The 24,641-nt window shown below is 45.3% G+C and overlaps 1 protein-coding gene across 1 annotated transcript in view; it reads left to right on the top strand.

Moving 5' to 3' along the window:
- TRPA1 (transient receptor potential cation channel subfamily A member 1) overlaps positions 1 to 24,641 on the top strand; it is a 209,880-nt gene that overhangs the window by 99,892 nt on the left and 85,347 nt on the right. Inside the window, exon 11 of the mRNA XM_068234825.1 lies at positions 12,104 to 12,203. Within this exon, the coding sequence (XP_068090926.1) occupies positions 12,104 to 12,203 (100 nt within the window). The remainder of the gene's footprint in view (positions 1 to 12,103; positions 12,204 to 24,641) is intronic.

Below are 24,641 nucleotides of genomic sequence, written 5' to 3'. Positions count from 1 at the left end.
TTGCCATGTGGGGGACACAGCAACCATGTGGAAGAAGGTGCTCTGGTCAGATGAGACCAACATGGAACTTTCTGGCCAAAATGCAAAACGCTATGTGTGGTGGTAAACGAACACTGCACAGCACTCTGAACACACCATCCCCACTGTCAAATATGGTGGTGGCAGCATCATGCTCAGGGGGTGCTTCTCTTCTGCAGGGACAGGGAAGCTGGTCAGAGTTGATAGGAAGATGGATGGAGCCAAATACAGGGCAATCTTGGAAGAAAACCTCTTGGAGTCTGCAAAAGACTTGAGACTGGGGCGGAGGCTTACCTTCTAGCAGGACAACGACCCTAAACATAAAGCCAGGGCAACAATGGAATGGTTTAAAACAAAACATATCCATGTGTTCAAATGGCCCAGTCAAAGTCCAGATCTAAATCCAATCGAGAATTTGTGGCAAGATCTGAAAACTGCTGTTCACAAACGCTGTCCATCTTATCTGACTGAGCTGGAGTTTTTTTGCAAAGAAGAATAGGCAAGGATTTCAGTCTCTAGATGTGCAAAGCTGGTAGATACATACCCTAAAAGACTGGCAGCTGTAATTGCAGCAAAAGGTGGTTCTACAAAGTATTGACTCAGGGGGCTGAATAATTATGCACACCCCACTTTGCAGTTATTTATTTGTAAAAAATGTTTGGAATCATGTATGATTTTCGTTCCACTTCTCAAGTGTACACCACTTTGTATTGGTCTTCCACGTGGAATTCCAATAAAATGTATTTATGTTTGTGGCAGTAATATGACAAAATGTGGAAAACTTCAAGGGGGCCGAATACTTTTGCAAGCCACTGTATATATTCCAACTGCAAGTACTCACACTCATTTTCTCCAACAGAGTTGGGTCACAAGGCCTGCCTCCTGACAGACAGTATTGCTTTTTGTTTCTTATTGACTACAAATTTATGGCTAGTTTAACTCTGGGGATTGTATTGCACATACTGTAAAGGAAGAGTGCAAATGCAATGAAAGGGAAAGTTTGCATTGTGCTTTGAGTACAAGATGCAACACGTACATTAAAGTATACAGTACATGAAAAGCATGCTTAACTGCAATCGTAAATAAACGAAGATAGTGGAGAAAGCTCGGCACTACTCGTCAAAGATTTATTGCTGCATCACTATGGTTTAGAATCAAAAGTTCACAGTGTAAATTACATCAGGCAGATAAAGATGACACTTATCGTGGAGGGGTGCAGGGGATGGCGGTGGGTGCCGCTGGGTGCACAGCCTTACAACCATTTCATTTATTCAGCTTCTTCTGAGGCTTCAATGTGCACGCTGTGCTGGAAAAACACTAGTGTAAATTAGCATCCCAGGGGTGGAGGGGGACGCTGACCACATGACACGTTACACATAAAGCATCACACGTAAATTGTGTGGCATATGACATGTAGCGCACAATGCGTCACACGTAAAAAGTGACGTGTAAAACCGCTAGTAAATAATTAGTAATTAGTCTTCCTATGAAAATGTCGGTGTAGATTAGATCGTAATAGCAAGTGGTGCTCTCTTCAATTAAAACGTAATAAGGTCAAAAGAACTAAAAAAAAAAATCAAATAATCGAATGATAGGTGTGTTCCTTCGTCATTGAGATGTCAAGAGACAAATCAATGCTAGAGAGGCTTCTCACTGCAATCGTAAATGCTTGTGTCATCTGGTAAGAGCTGGTTCACAATGAAGAGCTTTTTAGTAAGCGCTTGTGATCTTAGAAGCTCTAGCTCTTGTGATGCTATGAGTTTTTTCTCACCTGAGGGATCAAATCACTAGTGCTAAAAACGCTCTTGCAGTGTGAACTAGGCCTAACACACAGCATGCCTTGCATTATTCCAACCAATTCTGCCAAAATGCATTGCTAGCAGTGTGAACACAAGAAAAAGGCTCTGGACCTTAAAGGGAGGAATGAATAATAACCAACCTATCATGCAATTACAAATAGTAGAACATAAACAAGAGTCGACCACAAAACATTAAGGAGACTCTGAATCTCTAAAAAAAAGTATTTTTATTTCATAAATATGTTTAATATGTTATCCCTAACTAAACCGCTGCATTCCCGCCGCTCTAAACTATCTAAATCTCCCCCTAACTCCCCCCTACCTCTCCCCCGCAAAATCCACGACTTTCTTGGTCGTGGATTCTGCTGCCCTAAGCACCTCCATGTGAGGCAGGGCTATGAGCTGCAGCCCTGCCTCACATGCGTCTGTCAGCTGCGGATCTCCACCTCTCTCCCGCCCCTCTCAGCGAAGGAAGACTGAGAGGGTCGGGGGAGAGGCGGTGATCCGGGCTGACAGACGTGTGTGAGGCAGAGCTGCAGCTCATAGCTCTGCCTCTCACAGGTGCACTGCCTGGATTGCCCCACGAGGAGTTTGGGGGGATTTACATAGTCTACAGCTGCGAGAATGCGGGGATTTTGTTAGGGATAATATATTAAACATATTTTTGAAATAAAAAGACTTTTTTTAGAGACTTCAGAGTCTCTTCAATTGTATCTGTAAGCTGCATGACATGAAGTACTTATGCATGAAAGAGCAAACCTGACATTATACTCCTAAAACGAGATGTTAATATTCCAATCATTCTTGCCAGGCGAATTGAAATATTTTTATGAAACGTACCCAAGATGCTATTTGCCAGCTTATTGGTTTCCAAGATGAGATCCATCTATTCAACTCTCAAATTGCAGAATAGGAAAGAAGGGGGTTTACCAATTTATAGCAATGGACCACATGGTGGCTAGTAAAATGTTGACGTAAAGCCTCTTAAAGGCCTGAAGCACTTCACTGTTCTGGGAAAGACTGTATTGCTGAAGGGGTAATAATTTGTTTAGGCTCTTGTGTAAAAATATCCCAAACTGCTTTCCAGAATCCCTGCACTATAATACAATGCCAGAGCGTATGCACTAGATCACCATTGGACCCACAATTGTGAAACAGTCTGGCGATTGAGCGGGTTACATTTTATGGAGCCTGCAAGGAGTATTATACCAGCTCAAAAATAACTTAACTGGAGTTACCCTAACGCAACTTGATCTGGGTTTTTTTTTTAATTTGCTAAAAAATATTGTTCCATTGTTTTTCAGATAATGTTACACCCAAATCTAATTCCCATGGCACCATACAACTTGTTTTTAAAAGAGGATGCATAAGTAGTTAGATAGTATTTTACTTTAAAATTGAGATTGCACCCTTTGCGCTCAGAGTCATAAAACATAATGTTTCAAGGGAAATATCTTGCTTACCAATCTGCTTATAAACAAACGTGGGAAAAGAGGTGCCCAAGTGTGTAATAAAACTGTGTTAAAAACGATTACAAGGAAAATATGAGGTGGCTTGCGTCAATGATGACAATTCATATAACAAATGAAATTTCTTATGTGCTGGCAATGCGTTTCGTGGGAGTAAGCTCACTTCCGCAGGCAGATTAACCATTTCAGCCCCCTGGGATTTTTCATCTTATGCATCCGAGCAATTTTCACCTCCCATTCATTCGCCAATAACTGTATCACTAATTATTACAATGTATTGATCTATATCTTGTTTTTTTCCACCACCAGTTAGGCTTTCTTTGGGTGGTACGTTTTGCTAAGAATAATTTTTTTCTGAATGCATTTTCACAGGAATATTAAGAAAAAATAAAAAAAAAATCAGTATTTCTCAATTTTCGGCCATTATAGCTTTAAAATAATACATGCTATCATAATTAAAACCTGTGTATTTTATTTGCCCATTTGTCCCGGTTATTACACCATTTAAATTATGTCCCTTTCACAAAGTATGGCGCCAATATTTTATTTGGAAATAAAGGTGCATTTTTTCATTTTTGTATCCATCACTATTTACAAGCTTATAATTTAAAAAATATTTGTAATATACCCACTTCACATGCATATTAAAAAAAAGTTCAGACCCTTAGGTATCTATTTATGTTTGGGTTTTTTTTATTGTAATTTTTTTCATTAAAGTTAATTTTAAATGTAATAATGTCTGTATATTTAATTAAAAAAAAGTATGTAGATGTAGTTTTTCTATTTGGCCACAAGATGGCCACAGTCCCCCAAATTTTTTTAAATCCTGGAAGCAAATGCTCTCGCTTCCAGGAAAGGTATAGAGGATGGGAAACTTTTTTTCATTAGAAAGATGGCGGTTTCTGAAAAGAAGTTGTCGGTCTTTCTAGCGGGGACTTAGTTCGATGAATGGGAACTATGTTCTCATTCATTGATCTCTGGGTTAACAGGGGGCAACATGTGCGTACTCATGCACGCGCGATCTAACACGGGAGTGCGCTATAGCAGCCGCCTGGACGTGACAATCACATCCAGGTGGCATAAATGATTAAAGGGCCAAAGGGTGCTGCCAGCCAAGAAAAGCTCACAGCACCCTTTTTGTACTTACCTTAACCTCCTTGGCGGTTCATTTTTTCCGCCAAGGAGGCTGCATTGCACTTTTTTTGTAATTTTGTTTTTGTTTCATGTAGCTACCTGAGTGGTAGCTACATGAAACACCACTAGAGGGCGCATGTGTCCCTCTAGTCCGATCACCGCCGGCAACAACAGCAAACAGGAGATTGCGCATAGAACGCGATCTCCTGTTTGGCTTCTCCTGTTGCCATGGCTGCGATTGGAATGACGTCATGGACGTCAGCTGACATCCTGATGTCAGACGCATCCGATCCAGCCCTTTGCGCTGCCCGGGAGTGATTGGTCCAGGCTGCACGGGGCTCTGGCGGGGGGCCCCTTTTCTGCCACTGCGTGCGGCCGTTCGCCACACAGTGGCACTGATCAAACTTTACACGCGGCCAGAAAAGTGCTAGCTGCGCGTACAGCACTTTACAGAATAGTAATCGCCCCACCAGGGGCTGAGATATCCTCCGCGCCGGCTTACCCCGAATTCAGCTCGGGGTTACCGCTAAGGAGGTTAATATGAATTGTCGTCATTGAGGTAAGCCTCCTCATTATTTTTAACACAGTTTTTTTGCCCACTAGGGTGCCTCTTTCCCCTGTTTGTGCCTACTACCCTACTTTTCCTGTAGGAAAGGTAGATATAACCTTGGTTGTTTTAGACCAGGGGTCTCAAACTCGCGGCCCGCGGGCCATTTGCGGCCCTCGATACAATATTCTGTGGCCCCAGGGCCCCAGAGCTTGTAGGGGCCCCCAGTGGCTACAAGAGGAAAAAAATTTTTTCAAATCGGCCTTATAGTTTTTGAGAAAATCGATTTTAAAGTTGCAAAGGAAAAAAAATACACATTTAAAAACCCGCCGACTTTAATGGTTAATAGCAAATCCACCTTAAATGCTAGAAACCCTAAATTTGCAGGATATGTTAAGGAAATCATTAGGAATAAGAGGAAAAAACAATTTTTCAAAAAGACCTTATAGTTTTTGAGAAAATCGATTTTAAAGTTTCGAAGGAAAATAGTATACTTTTAAATGCGGTAAATGTCACTTTTAGTAGCAAGCCTAACGGTAGTGTAATTTTACATGTATCAAAAGAAAGAGCAATACATTTCCTGACAGGGTTTCCAGGGGGTCCATACGCAGCCACAGCGCTTTGGCCAGGGATCGCTATACAGCCGCAATATGGCTGTATGAAGATTCCTGGCATTTTTTCCTATTTTCCCAATTTGTTTTTTTTATGTTTAGAGTGTGGGAATTTTTTTTTTTTAAATTATGTGGGGTCCCCCCTCCTGAAACGTTTTAACCCCTTGTCCCCCATGCAGGCTGGGGTAGCCAGAATGTGGAGCTCCGACCGATTGGGGCTTCACACCCTGACTATACCAGCTGCAAAAAAGGTCCCTTAATGCCGATTTGTGTTCCAGGGTATCTGTTAGGGGGGGGGGGGGCAGGTTTATTTTGCTCTGGGGCCCCATTGTTGCTTAAAACGGCCCTGCCTGCCGGAAAAAGCAAAAGAGACACGGAAGCGAACTATATTTGCCCATTTTACCTTATAGTTCGCTTCAGTGCTCCCAAGTAATCCGCCGCATCCCCGCCGCTAAACAAGGGCTGCAGACCCCCAAATCCCCCGCGCAAACATCCACGACTGCGCTGAGGGGCAGAGCTTCCAGCTGTAGCTCTGCCCCTCCTGACATCAATCGCCAAATGGATCGCCGCCTCTCCCCCGCCCCTCTCTGTGAAGGAAGAGTGAGAGGGGCGGGCAGAGGCGGCGATCCGCCGCGATTGACGTCAGGAGGGGCAGAGCTGAAGCTGAAAGCTCTGCCCCTTCCAGGAAATGCCGGCGGATTGCCCCCCGGGGTGATTTGGGGGCTCTGCAGCCCTCGTTTTGCGGCGGGGACACGTGAACTCCCTTATGCAGCCCAGCCTCATCCTGACTTTGCCTCCTGCGGCCCCCGGGTAAATTGAGTTTGAGACCCCTGTTTTAGACTAAGAACGCAACCGCAACCAGTTCTATCTGGGCACCTGAGTGGAGTTGGGTTTATGCATCTCCACCTGCTCGTCAGTGGATGGTTGCCCCCTTGCAACCCACCTTTCCGAGTACTCCTCCCTAATTCACTCCTCCTCCCCTTTTTTGTGACATACTGCACTATCTGGGCTCCCATTGTCTCTGTGTTTTTCCTTTTAGGATGTCTGATCCCCCCCCCCCCCACCACACACACACACACACACACACACCTGCTTATTAAGTGTTGAATCTGAAGATATTAAAATCTTTCCATTTTGAGGATATTTCTCTAATTACATTTTTACAGTCAGTTACTTGTGACTGATGATTTCACACTTTCACACTCTATCTAGCCTATTTCCATAGGAACATAAACAAACTAATCAATTATGTAGTTGCCGGTTGTCGGCTATGAAGTAATTCCCATGCAAAATACTTTAATCTGTCCATTGTTTGTATTTGCAATGCAAAGTTTTTCTTTCCCTCCAGAATACACAGATGCATTCCGCACGGCCTGGTGTGCTGCCACAGATCACACATTTATTTTAAAAAGGGATTATCTTTGTCATTTCTTTTCTTACCTTTGCTTATTTAAAACAACGAATAGTAATAATAAAAAAGAAAGGCTATATGTTCAGATTCTCTTAACTAAAATCAACTTCTATATTTGTTTTCTAAGTCTGACTAAATTATATTAAATTGCACAAAAGACTGAAAAAACAAGGACAGCTTAAAGGAATACTATCGATTCACATATTTTTTTCAATTGACACAGGAATTGTTTGGGAAGTGCTGCTAAGTACTGGTGTATACATTTTAGTAGCAAATTCTTTGTTTACTGTTAGCAAAATACTTTCAATCTTTACTGACTCCAAAACTGATGGCTGACTGAGCCATGAGGAGAGGGGAAATTCCCCTCACACTTGCTTAGTTAACTCTATGGGCTCTATTCATAAAAAACTTGTGGCGAAAAAACTCCTGGAGGGAAAATACCGCAGCGGTATTTTACACTTCTGGGTGGTCATTCAAAGAAATCTTGAAAGCTGCGATGCAAGAGCGGAGATCTCCCGCTGAAAGCTGGCGGTAAGCTGTCGGAAGGCATGCGGAAACACTTCAGCCGGCAGAGTCCCTCCGTGCACTGCTCTCTCTGGGAGGTCTGTCCCATTCACTTGTATGTAATCCGCAAAATCAGAGGAAGCGGTATTTCCCGTCCACATACCGCTTCCTCTAATCTTTATGAATGGCCATTTTGTTACTTTTTTCTAGATAAATCTAGAAAAACACTGGAGAAGGCGGAAATTTCTCGCTCTGCTGGGGGATTGTAGATTTTCATGCAGGAACAGCTTTTTTGAATGCCCACTTTGCTAAATGGACGAGAAAACCCGCTGTTTTGAGCGGAAAACTTGCGGTAAGGTTTTATGAATAGAGCCCTATGTGTAGCTCTGTGTGTGACAGAGAAGAGAGCTCCCAACAGCTGCAGCTCCTGTGTCCTGTGTGTCTGACTGGAGTGTGTGAAGAGAGCAGAGGAAATGTAACTAATTGCCACAGCTTTTCATACTGTTTTTGCTTTCAGAGTTTGATATGTTTGATATTTGCTTTCTGTAGTCTGATATGCAACTCTGGCTGTGTATTGAAGCAGACACCCCTTCTGCAATTGATTTGTCCCAATATAGGTAAATCCTACCCTCAATAAATTACAGTTTTTGCCTCTGATATTTAACATGAAAAGTAGGAAAATGTTTACACGGCTACTTAGACATTATTTGCACACTGTCATTTTAGAACACTTGGGTATCGATAGTATTCCTTTAATTAGCTTTACTATAAATGCATTTTTCCTGGGAGAAGTCATTAGCAAACAGATAGATAGATAGATCGATATTAGCAAAAAGTACAAATGTGTAAAAAAAAAAAAAAAAAAAAAAAAAACCTTTCTGCATTGCTAATTAATGCACATTTACAATGTCATTATTTAACCTCCTTGCCGGTCTAATTCTCGCCGGCAAGGAGGCAGCGCAGAACTTTTTTTTTTTTTTTTTTTAAATCATGTAGCGAGCCCAGGGCTCTCCCCAGGACAGAGGTGTGAAATCCTAAAGGTACTCATTGGACTTTGGGCCCCTTAGCGCACTTAGGCTGCAAAATGTCACATGTGTGACACTTTTTTGCAGCCTAGGTGCACTAAGGGGCCCAACGTCCTATTCACAGGTCATTTTGAGGCATTTGTTTTCTAGACTACTCCTCACGGTTTAGGGCCCCTAAAATGCTAGGGCAGTATAGGAACCCCACAAGTGACCCCATTTTAGAAAGAAGACACCCCAAGGTATTCTGTTAGTTGTATAGTGAGTTCATAGAAGATTTTATTTTTTGTCACAAGTAAGTGAAAAATGACACTTTGTGAAAAACTGGGAAGAGCTAGGAGGCGCCCGTGGACGTGTATCTGTGATTCTTGAACTGAGTGTAATAGTTCACACAAGGTACGTATAGTCCTACCTTATAGTAGTGTGACTCACACGTACAGTGGTGGTTGAAGTTTCTCAAATTTTATTGGGGCACAAATGACAACGCGTTTCGCGGCCAAGCCGCTTCCTCAGGTCTGGGGTATACACGTCTCTATCCTGAGCGCCATATGGCGCTCAGGATAGAGACGTGTATACCCCAGGCACACCCATAGACCTGAGGAAGCGGCTTGGCCGCGAAACGCGTTGTCATTTGTGCCCCAATAAAATTTGTAGGACTATAAGTACCTTGTGTGAACTATTACACCCAGTTCAAGAATCACAGATACACGTCCACGGGCACCTCCTAGCTCTTCCCAGTCCCTTTTACCCCTGCACAGGGGTGCACACTCGGAAGTCCTTCCAGTGGCATATTGTTCTCTTGGAGCTGCGACCAATCCCATTATCGGAAGCAAGGCCGAGTGAGGACGGTACTTCCTCACATGCGAGTAAAGTGGTTGCTTATCGATAGCAACCTAATTTTGTGAGTATATTTCTTATTATACACATATACTGGTGCCTCGTCGATAATACACCAGATCGGGCTCCCGGTCTCCCTGTGCCTTTTTTGTTTACTACTAGAGCCAAACTTTGTGGAAAAAAAACTATAAAAATCAATTTCCGCTAACTTTTGACAAAAAATAAAATCTTCTATGAACTCGTCATACACCTTACAGAATACCTTGGGGTGTCTTTTTTCTAAAATGGGGTCACTTGTGGGGTTCCTATACTGCCCTGGCATTTTAGGGACCTGAAACCAAATGCCTCAAAATGACTGTTTAGGGGTATAAGCATCTGCAAATTTTGATGACAGGTGGTCTATGAGGGGGCGAATTTTGTGGAAACGGTCATAAGCAGGGTGGCCTCTTAGATGACAGGTTGTATTGGGCCTGATCTGATGGATAGGAGTGCTAGGGGGGTGACAGGAGGCGATTGATGGGTGTCTCAGGGGGTGGTTAGAGGGGACAATAGATGCAATCAATGCACTGGGGAGGTGATCGGAAGGGGGTCTGAGGGGGATCTGAGGGTTTGGCCGAGTGATCAGGAGCCCACACGGGCAAATTAGGGCCTGATCTGATGGGTAGGTGTGCTAGGGGGTGACAGGTGGTGACAGGAGGTGATTGATGGGTGTCTCAAGGTGTGATTAGAGGGGGGAATAGATGCAAGCAATGCACTGGCGAGGTGATCAGGGCTGGGGTCTGAGGGCGTTCTGAGGGTGTGGGCGGGTGATTGGGTGCCCTAGGGGCAGATAGGGGTCTAATCTGATGGGTAGCAGTGACAGGTGGTGACAGGGGGTGATTGATGGGTAATTAGTGGATGTTTAGAGGAGAGAACAGATGTAAACAATGCACTTGGGAGGTGATCTGACGTCGGGTCTGCGGGCGATCTGATGGTGTGGGTGGGTGATCAGATTGCCCGCAAGGGGCAGGTTAGGGGCTGATTGATGGGTGGCAGTGACAGGGGGTGATTGATGGGTGATTGACAGGTGATTGACAGGTGATCAGTGGGTTATTACAGGGAAGAACAGATGTAAATAATGCACTGGCGAATTGATAAGGGGGGTCAGAGGGCAATTTGAGCGTGTGGGCGGGTGATTGGGTGCCTGCAAGGGGCAGATTAGGGTCTAATCTGATGGGTAACAGTGACAGGTGGTGATAGGGTGTGATTAATGTGTGATTGATGGGTAATTAGTGGGTGTTTAGAGGAGAGAACAGATGTAAACAATGCACTTGGGAGGTGATCTGACGTCGGGTCTGCGGGCGATCTGATGATGTGGGTGGGTGATCAGATTGTCCGCAAGGGGCAGGTTAGGGGATGATTGATGGGTGATAGACAGGTGATTGACAGGTGATCAGTGGGTTAATACAGGGGGGATAGATGCATACAGAACACGGGGGGGGGGGGGTCTGGGGAGAATCTGAGGGGTGGGGGTGATCAGGAGTCCCCAGGGGGCAGTTTAGGGAATAAAAAAAAATAGCGTTGACAGATAGTGACAGGGAGTGATTGATGGGTGATTAGGAGGGTGATTGGGTGCAAACAGTGGTCTGGGGGGTGGGCAGGGGTGTCTGAGGGGTGCTGTGGGCGATCAGGGGGCAGGGGGGGGGGGGCAGATCAGTGTGTTTGGGTGCAGACTAAGGTGGCTGCAGCCTGCCCTGGTGGTCCCTCGGACACTGGGACCACCAGGGCAGGAGGCAGCCTGTATAATATGCTTTGTTTACATTACAAAGCGTATTATACGCTTGGTGTGCGGCGATCTGTGAGCTAGTAACCCGCCGGCGCTTCCGAACGGCCGGCGGGTTACAGCGAGAGGGGGGCGGAGCCTGTCGCCGGCGGCTGATCGCGTCACGAATGATGCGATCACCGCATAACCACGCCTGCCGCCGCCGATGGGCATATTGCGGTCGTTTGGGCCCAGCCCTTGCCGCCGCCCATCGGCTGGGGGCGGTCCTCAAGTGGTTAAACAAATGGCAGACTAAACTTGGGCTTCTGGGTCAAAACATTATAACCCCAAATAAATCACTGACCAACTCCTGTCCCTCTAGCAGTCAGCAGCTTTTGGATTTTGAACAAAAGTGCTCAATTTCTGAAAGGCCACATAGGCCTGGGCCTTGGGAACCTGCTGTCCAATGGGCCACTGGATGCGGGATCAGGGTTACTGCATATGAAAACAGATGGCTGCAAGTTGGAAATAGAAGCCCAAGGGAATTGAAAGAAAGTGGCTATTGCACACCTATGTTACACCAGGAAGAGATGGCTGTGCATGGAAGAGGAGTCAGAAGAAGGTTTGCTTAGGGGTGAAGGAAGGAAGAAAGTATAAACCTGGCCCTAAGAATGTCAACTCCAACATTCCAGTATTCCTAACAAGAAGCCTGTGGAATGATAGGAGGGCTAGCTAAAGTTTTGCTTGTAAGCTCTGCATACAAGGAGCCCAGATCAACCTGCCCCTGCGAACAGTTAATACCACTAGCTTAAATTTTCTAAATCTATCGGAAAATATTTTGCTCTCCTTCCTGCTCATTAGTTTATATAAGCATACAGAAGAAGTATAGTGCAATGTAAAACTATCCGGTAATAACCTTTCCATAGACAGATTGCAGACTGCTTATTGCCTCCACATACATTTCCTCTGCCTTGCTCCGCTGTGTACTCACCTCCTTCTCTTATTTACAGGGAGCAAATATTGACAGTGTGGATAATGAATTACGTACACCTCTGTTGCTGGCCACTTCTTGCTGTGCTTGGAAAATTGTGAATTTACTTATCGAAAAAGGTACAATGTAATCCTTGAATACTTTATCCACTCATGTTATTTCTGTTGAGCCTTGTCGGCACTTGCCAGATACAACCTGACAGTTGATATCTTTTCCATGTATTGATGGTTTGGCAGATAGTGATCTCCATAAATCCCTCCCATCATTCTGTTTATCTTGAATCAACAGCCTTTCATAAAAGTCACCTTGTTAACTGAGGATTTTCTTTTCATTTCCCTGTTCACTTTTGTAGTTTTACATAAGAGTCACGCAGTCATAAATCTAGATTTACACTGGTTAATCTAGACAGATTTACTGTGTTTTTCTCCAGCTTATGGTTGTTATATTACTGTTCATCTTATGTTGTGTAATTGGAAATATCATGTGGATTTAGCTGTTATTTAACATGGTGTTATCTGTTATTTAAAGCTTTTCAAACTGCTGCCTTCAAACCATATATTTCAGAAAACCAAGTCTAAGCTCTGAGGAAAATATATATTTTTGTTCTGAATATTGTGGAACAGTGTTAAAGTGAATGTGAAGCCAAAAAACAAACAGACAAAAAACAGATACTTACCTAAGGAGAGGAAAGACTCTGGGTCCTATAGAGCCTTTTCATTCCTCTACTCATCCTCTCTTACAATGTGGGCTCCTCCGTTCAAATCTCCTGCTGTGGGAGGCTTCGGTAGTCTTCAGGAGCCCAAGTGCTCCCGAAGATGGGAGCCTCCGTACTGCACATGAGACTGCGCCCGTGAGTGCACAGTATTGACCCCGAGTGCTCCCAAAGACTTCAGAAGCCCACCTGCAGTGGAAGAGACTGCTAACGGGGGAGCCAGTGCAGGAACGATGGGACGAGTAGAGTAACGGGAAGGCTCTATAGGCAAACACTAAGATTCCAGCGCAGGAGATTTGGGTGCACAGAGTGTAACTTTGGTGCCGTCGGAAGACAGAGTTGAAGTTACATTTAAAACACTGTAATTCTCCTTCCAGCAATAGCTGGAAGCTGAATTACATAATTCTCCACTATCCATGGCGGCCTGGAGGGGGAATAGTATTTAACACGGCCGGGACTTGTGCGGCAGCAGGATCAACCATATACCGGCTGTATCCTGCGCCCAAGTCTCCCGGCGGCCATTCATCTCGTACGCTCTATAGGACCCAGCTTAATGTTAGGTTCCCATGGGGGTGGGAGTGATTGTTAAGGTTAGTTGCCAATATCCCAAAAAATGTTTTACCTGCAGTTAAGGTTAAGTTGAACTTGAGTTGTACCAAAAGTGCAACTTCACTTTCTTGAAGGAAAAAAAAAACATATATTACTTATTAAATATGCTATTCTTATATGCATACCTTATCGTTGTCAATAATGATAGGTATATTGCTTTGTGTATGCTTTGAAAGTTATAGTTCTTCAACTTTTTCTTGATAAGCATATTGAAACAGAAAATATATGTTGCAAGAACTTAAAGATGTGTTGCTTCTGTGTGGCTGTCTTTATCTGAGCTTGTAACAGGAAACCTCAGTCAGCTGCTCAGAGGAAGTAAAGTGTGTAACTGGGTGTTTCTGCACTGAATCAATTCAGGTTTGTGAAAGAGAATTTGGCATTCATTATCACAACCTATATAAATGAGCCAATCACTGGAGAAAACCTGAGAAAACCGCAAAAAGAATGTGCTGAGCCTAAATCACTACGGTTGTGTCTGATTGTACTTTACTGACTTGCTGTAGATAAGATATAAACTGTTCCTGATTAACAACAATTAAAAACGTCCCCTGCACATATGGCTGAGTGGTCGAGAGGGGTCAGTGGTTGACATACACATGCTGGATTCTTAGCAGATGTCGGTCGTTATTGGCCCACTTGTCCAAGATTCTTCTATTATGCGTATGGTGCTGGACTCCGTTTCTCTATTTAGACACACACACACTCATATCCACTCACACGCACATGCTGATACCAACACACACAAACACACAGACAAATGCACATACATGAAATTGCATCTTAAATGATCTCTATTTGATTGTAATCCACTATTCTAACTGCATTTTTCTTTCAAGGTACTGTGCGGTGGAAATTGGCTTTATAATCACCCTCCTTATCACTGCATGTGTTTAGTGCCACAATTAGTCAGTAAGGTATTGTAAGTGGTAACACAGATGTTACTGTAATCTGGAACAAAAGTTGACATTATTTTACCTGGATAGAAACAGGATAATCAATACCTGTAAATAACAGGAAGGCTTTCATCCCCTGGGTTACAGGAATTCAAACAGCCGCTATGGGGAAATGAACAGGAAATTTGCTGCTGGATATTGAGAAAAGCACACGCTGCTTACTAGCAAGTTCACTTGTGGCTCCTCCAGCATTGTATTGTGTTGCTTGTATTCACTTCAAATACCAAGTCAAAATAACTTCTTCTCCTCCTTCTTCTTCCCAAACATTTGAAGTGAAAAAAGAAATGTATACTTTATAGGTCAGTGATGGCTAACCTTGGCGCTCCAGCTGTGGTGGAACTACAAGTCCCATGAGGCATTGCAATAGTCTGACAGCTTTAAGCATAACTCGGGGAGGCAGAGGCATGATGGGATTTGTAGTTTTGTCAGAGCTGGAGTGCCAAGGTTAGCCATCACTGTTATAGGTGATGCTGATAAAGCCATATTTTTCAGTGTAGTCTACACTGCCACACAGAGGCGTAGCTATTAGAGAGCAAGGGGGTACATATGTCCCCGGGTGCAGCACTTTGAGGGCACAGCACCCCCACCTGCATGAGAGGCTGATCAAAGTGCCCCTGCTTCTCTCCGCCCTCTGCAGAGGGGTGCAGAGGCATTAACAGCAGCAGAGAAAGCCGGGAACATCTGGCCATCTAAACAGGGGGGGGAGGGAATATCTGGCTACCCAAAGGGGTGCACATTTGGCTATTTAAAGGGGGGCACATCTGGCTATCTGAATGTGGTAGGGGACACATATGGCTATCCTAAACAACATATGACTCCACCCATGACAACATTCTGATGTGAGTCTGCACCCATTTTGTGGAAAGTGCAAAAAATGTCTTAGTCCCCCAGAAAAAACGCTAGCTACGCCTCTGCTGCCACATTCATTTCCTGCCAAAAATTAATTTCTCTGAATACCATGGCAAGCTCTGAAGGACACATCCTTGTAACAGTATTGCCAGTGTGTATAACTGATCTGGTCAGGATTGTTTTTACATAATGTTTTAGCAACTATCAGGTGGAGACAGTGTATTTAAAGGAGTTTAAAACATAAGAAGCATCTGGTTTATGCGGTATCCTAATAATCTGTTCATAAACTGATAAGACTGTAGTTAGTTTATCACAGCTGTAGTACAAATATAATCTTCTTATCTCATCTTAAATAAATTAAACATAGAACTGACAGTCAGCAAAGAAGAGAAATACACAGTTTTAGTTTTTTTCTGCTTATTTACATATAAAGCCATTCAGTCTGGTGCTCAGACTATATCCGCTTTCAGTCACAAGGTGATTCCTTTTAACCGCATATGACTCACTTCTGTACTCGCGTTATCATTATTCTTTGTGAGTAGTGACACTTTGTCAACAAGAATTGGTTGTATTGAATAGTTCATCCATTCACTGACTTGCACACAGATGTGTAGGCACAGAGGCTCTGAACTGATAACTTGAGGCTATCTTCACTGTTTGATTCATATGATTTTCAGGACTTCTGTATTGGAAAAAGTGCAATGTGTTTCCTGTTGTTCTTAAAACAGTCAGTGTACATAGTATCTCATGACATCTCCGTTTTTTTATACCATAATAGTACCAGTATATGAGAACTGTTATCTATGGTTTATTCATTAAATGTAAACACTGAGAGTAAAGCTACATACGTACACTAGATTTATCTAGCTCGGATGAGAATCGAGCGCACATCTACTGTGCATACAGCGTCACTTAAAGGGTACCTGAGATGGGGAATGAAAAAAGTTTTATTCATACCTTGGGCATCCTCCAGGCCCCTTCAGGCTGATCGGTCCCTCGCCGTCATCCTCCGGTAATCCGGTGGGCCGGTAATCTTGTAAGTTAGCGCCAGTCAGCGCAGACGCAGTCTGGCTGCACATGCTCTCTGTCTGCGCAGGAGCAGAACTCTCCCAGTGGCGGGAGCGCGATGGGACACACACGTGTTTCCTGTCCACGCATGCACAGTGTGCCCCGACTTGTGAGTTTAGCAGGCTGCCTACCGGAGGATCCAGGTAACAGAGGAGGAAGTTGAGGGACCAATCAGCCTGAATGGAGCTTTGTTTCTTCTTCATCTCAGGTTTCTGTTAAGGATCTGGTGTGCCAAATCTTTAGTGATTCTTAAGAGACTCCCGTGTGCATTGTTCTTCCCCACCCCCACAGAAGCAGCTCCATCGTGCACAGCTTATTTTCCCTCTGCATAGCCTATTTCCATAGAAAAAATGTGTTGTTAGCCTGTAAACTTGTAATGGGTTTGTATTCAGCCTCAAACTGTCACCTGAGGCATAGAGCCCTGATCCCTGATGGGTCTTTACAAAGCTTTAAGCCTTTTAGCTACTTTCACACAACACAGTAGCTGTACTGTTGTTTATACTTTGCAATCTACATATTTTGTAGTACAAAGACTATTTTCAGCTGTTTAGGTTGTAACAACGTTTTTTTTTCATGGTTTCTGCCAATTTGTGATCTAATTTTAATTTCAGTGTCTACCTGGGAAACAAGTTGATGAGGAAAGTATAGGCTTAAAGCGGAATAAAACCCAGCATTTCTTCTTTGCTCTAAAAACATATTTACAGCATATTATAAACAACCAGCAATTTTTTTTTTACTAGACCAGCATTCAAAGGGTTACACACAGGGCTGGAAGGTTCAGTGCAGAGAAATGTTGACGCATCCGAAGTGTAGATTATGTTATCATGTGTTTACTTAATTGTATTGAGTGAGGAATGTGACACATTCTCTGACTGTGCAGAAGCTACTGGACACAGACAGAGACTCAAAGCATTTCTGAATTCAATACATAATGAATAAAACCAGTTATGAATAAAATGCAAAGTCAGCTCACAAAGTAAAAAACTGTACTTTTGGGAACGTATAATTTCTAAATGAATAATAATACTTATGCACAAATGCAAATAGGATAACCGCATACAAAAAGTAGGAAAACATTTTTTTATTGAATATTATGTCAGGGTTTTATACCGCTTTAAGGTGCCCATATACCTATCAACTTGGCGGCCTATTGACCATCCGAATCGATAATTATGATTGAATTGGACGAAAATTGGTGCCGACAATGCAGCCGATGTTGAGCCGAGCATGTCTATCGGGCCATGTGGGGCATGTGGGGCACATGTATGGGTCGATCTGGCCAGAGGTAATGTATAGTGCGGGGGGAGGGGCTGCACATTGAATGAGCATTAGGGGACTACATCAGATCAGCGCATGAAATTGATCGGGAATCAGCCTGCGGTGTATGGGCAGCTGACAGATCTCTCTCCTATCAGAAGATTCGATTAGAGAGATGTGTCTCTTGGTCGAATCAGCCCATCATCGCTAGGTGTTTGCAGGGCCGGATTTGTGGGAAGTCAGCCTAGGCCAAGGCCTAGGGCGGAAATGGCAGCTGGGGCGCCTGCTATGTAACCTAGCTAGTACTGTTACTGCCTGCTTACTCCCTTCTTTCACCCCGCTTGTCTGCCTATGTGTGAGATCCAAACTTCCCCTTTCTCCGCTGCCGCTATTAGACCTGCAGCAATCAGCGTGGCCCCCAGTGATGAGTCAGGCGAGTGGTGACCAATCACAGCACTGTATACTTCACACTAACTTTATGTGAAGTATGCAGCGCCCTCATTGGTCACCACTCGCCTGACTCATCACTGGGGGCCACGCTGATTGCTGCAGGTCTGATAGAGGAAAGCCCGGGCAGCGAGCAAGGGGAAGTTGGGATCTCAATAAAAGGCGGACAAGTGGAGGTGAAAGCAGGGAGTAAGCGGGCAGTAACAGCACCAGCCTATACACCAAGATGCGGGAGAGAAGGAAGTGAGCGAGTGGGGCAGCAGACCGAGGGAAGCTGCTATCAAACAGAGTAAGGGGATCAGGTGAGTCACGGCTCAGCCCTCCAGATGACATGTGCCTGTATTTATTCAGCATTTTCAGTGAACATGTACACACAATTAGGGAATACTGGTGCTGTCTCTGTGAGTGCCCGCCCCCTTTTCCCCAGCGCCAGATTCAGACTGTAGCTAGCTGCATGACAGCCTGCTATGTAGTGGGCTGTGCAGAAGCTTCAACCACCCTCTCACTCCCAGGCTAGCATCTCTGGTTCTCACTCAGCAACAGCTGCAGTTTGCCTTTCCCTCTCGGAAGCACACGCTAATACAGGGACAAGTGACATCCTGCAGACACCAGCGGTATGCCAGGTAAACGGCCCCCTCTTCCTCCCCTCTCGCTTCCACTTGTCATTTTCTCGCTGACCAGCTTTGATCTCTGCTGCTGTTATCTCTGCTCATACCAGCAGCATCCCTCCTTCTTGTCTTGTAACCCTTCCACTGCTGGTCTTAAACTGATTACTCACCTAACTACGTAGAAAGATGGATCACAAAGACGTCAACAAGCGTTCTCCGATTCATCTTCCTGCCGGCTGGTACATGCGACGATGGCACACGAACGCAAACAAGAGTTCAATAGATCTTTCTACTTTGCGCAGAAGTTGTTGAAGTTTAAAGATCTGATCCTCCGTTTAAGACATTGTCACTGCGCATCTCAAACGTTGTTTATGTAATCGTGGTCCTGTACCCATGTCGTGATACCGAAACGATCACTTATCACTAAAAAAAAAATCACCAGATGTCGGAAAAATTGTGTATTGGATACGGGCCTTTAGCTTTCTACACTATCACACAGGTCAGGGCATCTTAATCATCCTGTAGCCATGGCTACTTAAAGGGACTCAGAGCTCAGTAAAAGGTAAAAGTGTATACATACCTGGGGCTTCCTCCAGCCCCATCCACGTGGATCACTCCCACACCGCCGTCCTCAGTCTTCTGCAGTGTCGGCACCGGGACCCCGCTCTGCCGTCTGTCGGTTCCAGTCTACGCAGGAGAAGTGTGCTCTTTGTGTATCGCTCCAGCAGCTGCCAGAGAGATACATAGGGGGCATACTTCTCTTACGTCAGACTGGCTCCGACTGATGGAAGTGCAGGGACCCGTTACCGGCGCTGCAGAAGACTGAGGATGGCAGCAATCAGAGCGGATAGGGCTGGGGGAAGCCCCATGTATGTATACATTTTTGCCTTTTACTGAGGTCTGGTACACTTTAATAACTTATTTTTTATCTAGGGGCATAGTGGCTATTAAATTATTTAATCTGATGAAAAAATGCATATAAATCGTGCGCGTGTGAGGGGTGCTGTTGGTCGTGGGGGTAGGGGGGGGGGGGCTGGTGATAGTAGGCCTAGGGCGGCAAAAAGCACAAATCCGGCCCTGGGTGTTTGACTACCTTTACTTTGTATTATGCTCCTTTTATCAACTAAGTGGGCCAAGTACATTCTTGTACGAGTCTCCTTATCGTGTTGTGAACATTCAGTTTTTAGGTGAAAATAGGAGTTGAAGGAAAGCAGAGAAGAACTAGCAGCCACTTTCACCATATTTTATGTAGTATTTAGTGTTAAAGTCCTTATTTCACTATTCTTAAACTATTCACTAGGATGTGGTTGCAGAGTTTGGGCAACCAATCACTCAAAGTGCAGCAAAAGAAGTTAGATCTGTTAAAGGGACTTTGAGCACCTCTCATGGGCATGCCTTTAAGCCAGATGACTTCCAACAAAGTCGTGCTATGACCCCTCTGGAGGGGCCTCTTGCAATGGCCATGCAGGTCACTTCCTCTTCCTGCTTCAATCAGTGATGCACTTCTCTAACAGAGAAGACAGCAGTGACCCATTATATAACATAGCCAAGATGGCAGCCGCGATTTTTAAATTGAAATCAAACGAAAACTATTTTGTGTAGAATGGCGATTAAGGCATCAAATGAAAGAGGAGAGCACAAGCTACAGAAAGTATGCATCTTTAAGTACTTTTCAGTACTGGTCGGAGTCTTAAGGGCATGCCCATGAAAGGTGCTTGGAGTCCCTTTAACCATGAACTGTACATTTGTTCTGCCCAATTAGAAAAAAACATCTAACCAATTGTAAATGTAAGAGGGTTTAAACATTTGAAATCAATATTACGATCAATATCAAGGGCTAAAATTGTTCAAAAGACTAGCCTGCAATGTTGATCTTTAGTCGGTTGTAAAATAATTGTTCATTATATTGATTGTGATATCCATCATCACCAAAATTGAGTCATGATAGAACAGTGTTTGGCCAGCTTCAGTTCCTGGTTGTATAAGGTTACTCAGGAGTCAGTTGATTGCACTCCAAGAAGGAGGTTCAGTTGCCAACACTCTAACAAGGAATAAAATATTTTATCTTTCATTTTGATCCTAAAATATTTTATCTTATTTTCTATAGTGTGGAAAGTGGTAAGACATTTTTACATGTCCATGTCATCTTAAACATTTTATACTGGCAGAAATGGCTAAATCTCTCAAACAAGTATAAGCCAGCCGCACCTAAACTATTTTTTGCAGTGGGAAGGAGAGTTTGGCATCTCCATCAAACTTTATTGCTGTCCCTCTCTTTTAGTGCCTGAGAGCACCAGAATTCATGTGAAAGCCAAGGTCTCAGAGACAATTAGAACAGGAAAATCTCCCTCATGAGAACACGGTCAACAAAGGGCCTATTCACATGAACAATAGGGGCTGCAGCTAGTGTTGGGCGAACAGTGTTCGCCACTGTTCGGGTTCTGCAGAACATCACCCTGTTCGGGTGATGTTCGAGTTCGGCCGAACACCTGACGGTGCTCGGCCAAACCGTTCGGCCACATGGCCGAACTAAGAGCGCATGGCCGAACGTTCCCCGAACGTTCGGCTAGCGCTGTGATTGGCCGAACGGGTCACGTGGTTCGGGCCCGAACGCGCTCTGATTGGCCGAACGGTCACGTGGTTCGGGTAAATAAATACCCGAACCACGTCATATCTCCGCCATTTGTCTGTGGGTTTAGCTTTGGGTAGGCAGGCAGGGTAGTTCGCTCTCCAGCCACGCTAGCCAGGGTCCCCCCCAGTCATTGTGTGTCGCTGCTGGGAACAGTAGTACACCGCTCGCTCAGCCACACTATATATAGCATTGTTTACTGCCACTGTGTACCTCGCTCAGCCACGCTATATATATAGCATTGTGTTTTCTGACACTCTGTGTACACGGCTTAGCCTGACTAATATAGCATTGTGTGTACTGCCACTGTGCACCTCGCTCAGCCACGCTATATATAGCATTGTGTGTACTGCCACTGTGCACCTCGCTCAGCCACGCTATATATAGCATTGTGTGTACTGCCACTGTGCACCTCGCTCAGCCACGCTATATATATAGCATTGTGTTTTCTGACACTCTGTGTACACGGCTTAGCCTGACTAATATAGCATTGTGTGTACTGCCACTGTGCACCTCGCTCAGCCAAGCTATATATAGCATTGTGTGTACTGCCACTGTGCACCTCGCTCAGCCACGCTATATATAGCATTGTGTGTACTGCCACTGTGCACCTCGCTCAGCCACGCTATATATAGCATTGTGTGTACTGCCACTGTGCACCTCGCTCAGCCACGCTATATATATAGCATTGTGTTTTCTGACACTCTGTGTACACGGCTTAGCCTGACTAATATAGCATTGTGTGTACTGCCACTGTGCACCTCGCTCAGCCACGCTATATATAGCATTGTGTGTACTGCCACTGTGCACCTCGCTCAGCCACGCTATATATAGCATTGTGTGTACTGCCACTGTGCACCTCGCTCAGCCACGCTATATATAGCATTGTGTGTACTGCCACTGTGCACCTCGCTCAGCCACGCTATATATATAGCATTGTGTTTTCTGACACTCTGTGTACACGGCTTAGCCTGGCTCTATAGCATTGTGTGTACTGCCACTGTGCACCTCGCTCAGCCACGCTATATATAGCATTGTGTTTACTGCCACTCTGTGTACACCGCTCAGCCAGACTATATACCGTTGTTTACTGACACTCTGTGTACACCGCTCAGCCAGACTATATACCATTGTTTACTGACACTCTGTGTACACGGCTCAGCCTGACTATAAAGCATTGTGTGTACTGCCACTGTGCACCTCGCTCAGCCACGCTATATATAGCATTGTGTTTTCTGACACTCTGTGTACACGGCTTAGCCTGACTATATAGCATTGTGTGTACTGCCACTGTGCACCTCGCTCAGCCACGCTATATATAGCATTGTGTTTACTGCCACTCTGTGTACACCGCTCAGCCAGACTATATACCGTTGTTTACTGACACTCTGTGTACACCGCTCAGCCAGACTATATACCATTGTTTACTGACACTCTGTGTACACGGCTTAGCCTGACTAATATAGCATTGTGTGTACTGCCACTGTGCACCTCGCTCAGCCACGCTATATATAGCATTGTGTTTTCTGACACTCTGAGTACACGGCTTAGCCAGACTATATAGCATTGTGTGTACTGCCACTCTGTGTCTGCTGGGCCTGGGAACAGTAGTACACCGCTCACCCGCCACTGTATAGCATTGTGCTCTGTGTCGCTGCTGGGAATAGTGGTACTGTATAGCATTTCTGTACTGCCACTGTACTGCTGCCAGTCAGCGTGTACTGTAAGGATAAGTGAAATGAGGAAGAAATCCGGTGAAAGAGGAAGGGGCAAGGGAAGAGGTGTTTCCCCTGACGGTTCACGTACAGGCCACAGGGGAGCACCCAAGAAAACCCACTCAATACCGCCCATGTTGTCCAGGACAACAACCCTCACAAATCCAAAAGAACAGGACCAGATAATTACTTGGATGACCTCTCAAGCGTCCAGCAGTGGGTTAAGCAGCACCAGCACATCACGCATGAGGTCCGAGTCCTCAGCCAGTTACAAGGAGCCAGTGGGCACAAAGCTGACACAACCGGCAGCGACACCACGCACACAACTGCCAGATAACCAGTCCTATGAATTACCTCAGGACACAATGGGGTATTCGCAGGAGCTATTCCCAGCCCAACAAACTTCCACCTATGAAAGGTCAATGGAGGAACAGCCAGAAATGTTGTGCCCGGATTCACAACCATTAACTGTGGGAAATGCACCGCGCACTGAAATACAAGGCGAGTCCGAGGAGGACTCGGAAACCCAAATCCCAGAGCAAGTTGGGCAGGAGGGGTTGCAATTGCAGGAGGTCGGCCGACAAGATCTGGAAGACGACGTTGGAGTGAGCTGCGCAGAGGTTGTTCTGGGGAGCTCTACTCCACGGTGGCGGCCCCCCACAATGACATATGACGAGTTTGAGGAGATGGAAGAGGAGGGTATGGACAATGTGGACAGAGACCCAGATTTTATTTGTGAACGAGAACATCGCCGTCGTAGCAGCAGCACAGATGAGTCTGTTGAAGAACCCACTGCTGCACGAGTTCGCCTTGTGCCACAAGGTAGGCGGCGCGCAATTTCAGGCACCACAAGCGTGGAAGTTAGAGTGAGAGGCAAAAGAGGAGGAAACAGAAATCGCCAGCAAGGAGGCAGGTGCTCCAAAGTCTGGGCTTTCTTTGAAGACTGCACTGAGGATGTTACCATGGCGATTTGCAAGGTGTGCAAGACTCGCCTGAGCAGGGGGAAAAGTATTAACAACCTCTCCACCACCAGCATGAGCCGCCACATGCTATCCAAACATCCCACTCTGTGGGCAAACGCGGCAGGACAGGGTACCAGCAACACTGCCTCCCTTGGGTTCACCAGACTCACCACCAGACCCGCCTCAGCAGCAGCAGTAGCCCAGCCATTGCGTGGTTCACAACATTCACAAACATCAGACGACGCTGACACTGTCACTTTCCGGAGTAGTGCTCTTGAGGTCTCCCAGTGTTCATCAAACACAACAACCAACAGCCCTTCCGTGTGCAGCGCTACGGTTCAGTTGTCTGTGTCGGAGATGTTTGAGCGCAAGAGGAAATTGCCAGCAAATGACCCCCGGGCCGTGGCAGTAACAGCCAGCATAGCCAAGCTTCTGGCCTGCGAAATGCTGCCATATCGAGTGGTGGAGACAAACAGCTTCAAGGGCATGATGTCAGTGGCCATCCCACGTTACGTGGTTCCCAGCCGCTACCACTTTGAGTGCTCTGCAGTGCCTGAGTTGCAAGAGCACGTGGTCAGCAAAATAACCCGAAGCTTGAAGAATGCCGTTGCCTGCAAGGTTCACCTCACCACTGACACTTGGACGAGTGCGTTCGGCCAGGGTCGATACATCTCCCTTACCGCGCACTGGGTGAACCTTGTGGAGCCTGGCAGCGATTCCTCACCTGCTACGGCGCGGGTGTTGCCCA

Source organism: Hyperolius riggenbachi, chromosome 5 (genome assembly GCF_040937935.1).
Source record: "Hyperolius riggenbachi isolate aHypRig1 chromosome 5, aHypRig1.pri, whole genome shotgun sequence".
Lineage (NCBI taxonomy): Eukaryota > Metazoa > Chordata > Amphibia > Anura > Hyperoliidae > Hyperolius > Hyperolius riggenbachi.
The sequence above is the reverse complement of the archived record's forward strand: the minus strand, read 5'-3'. Positions and strand labels throughout refer to the sequence as shown.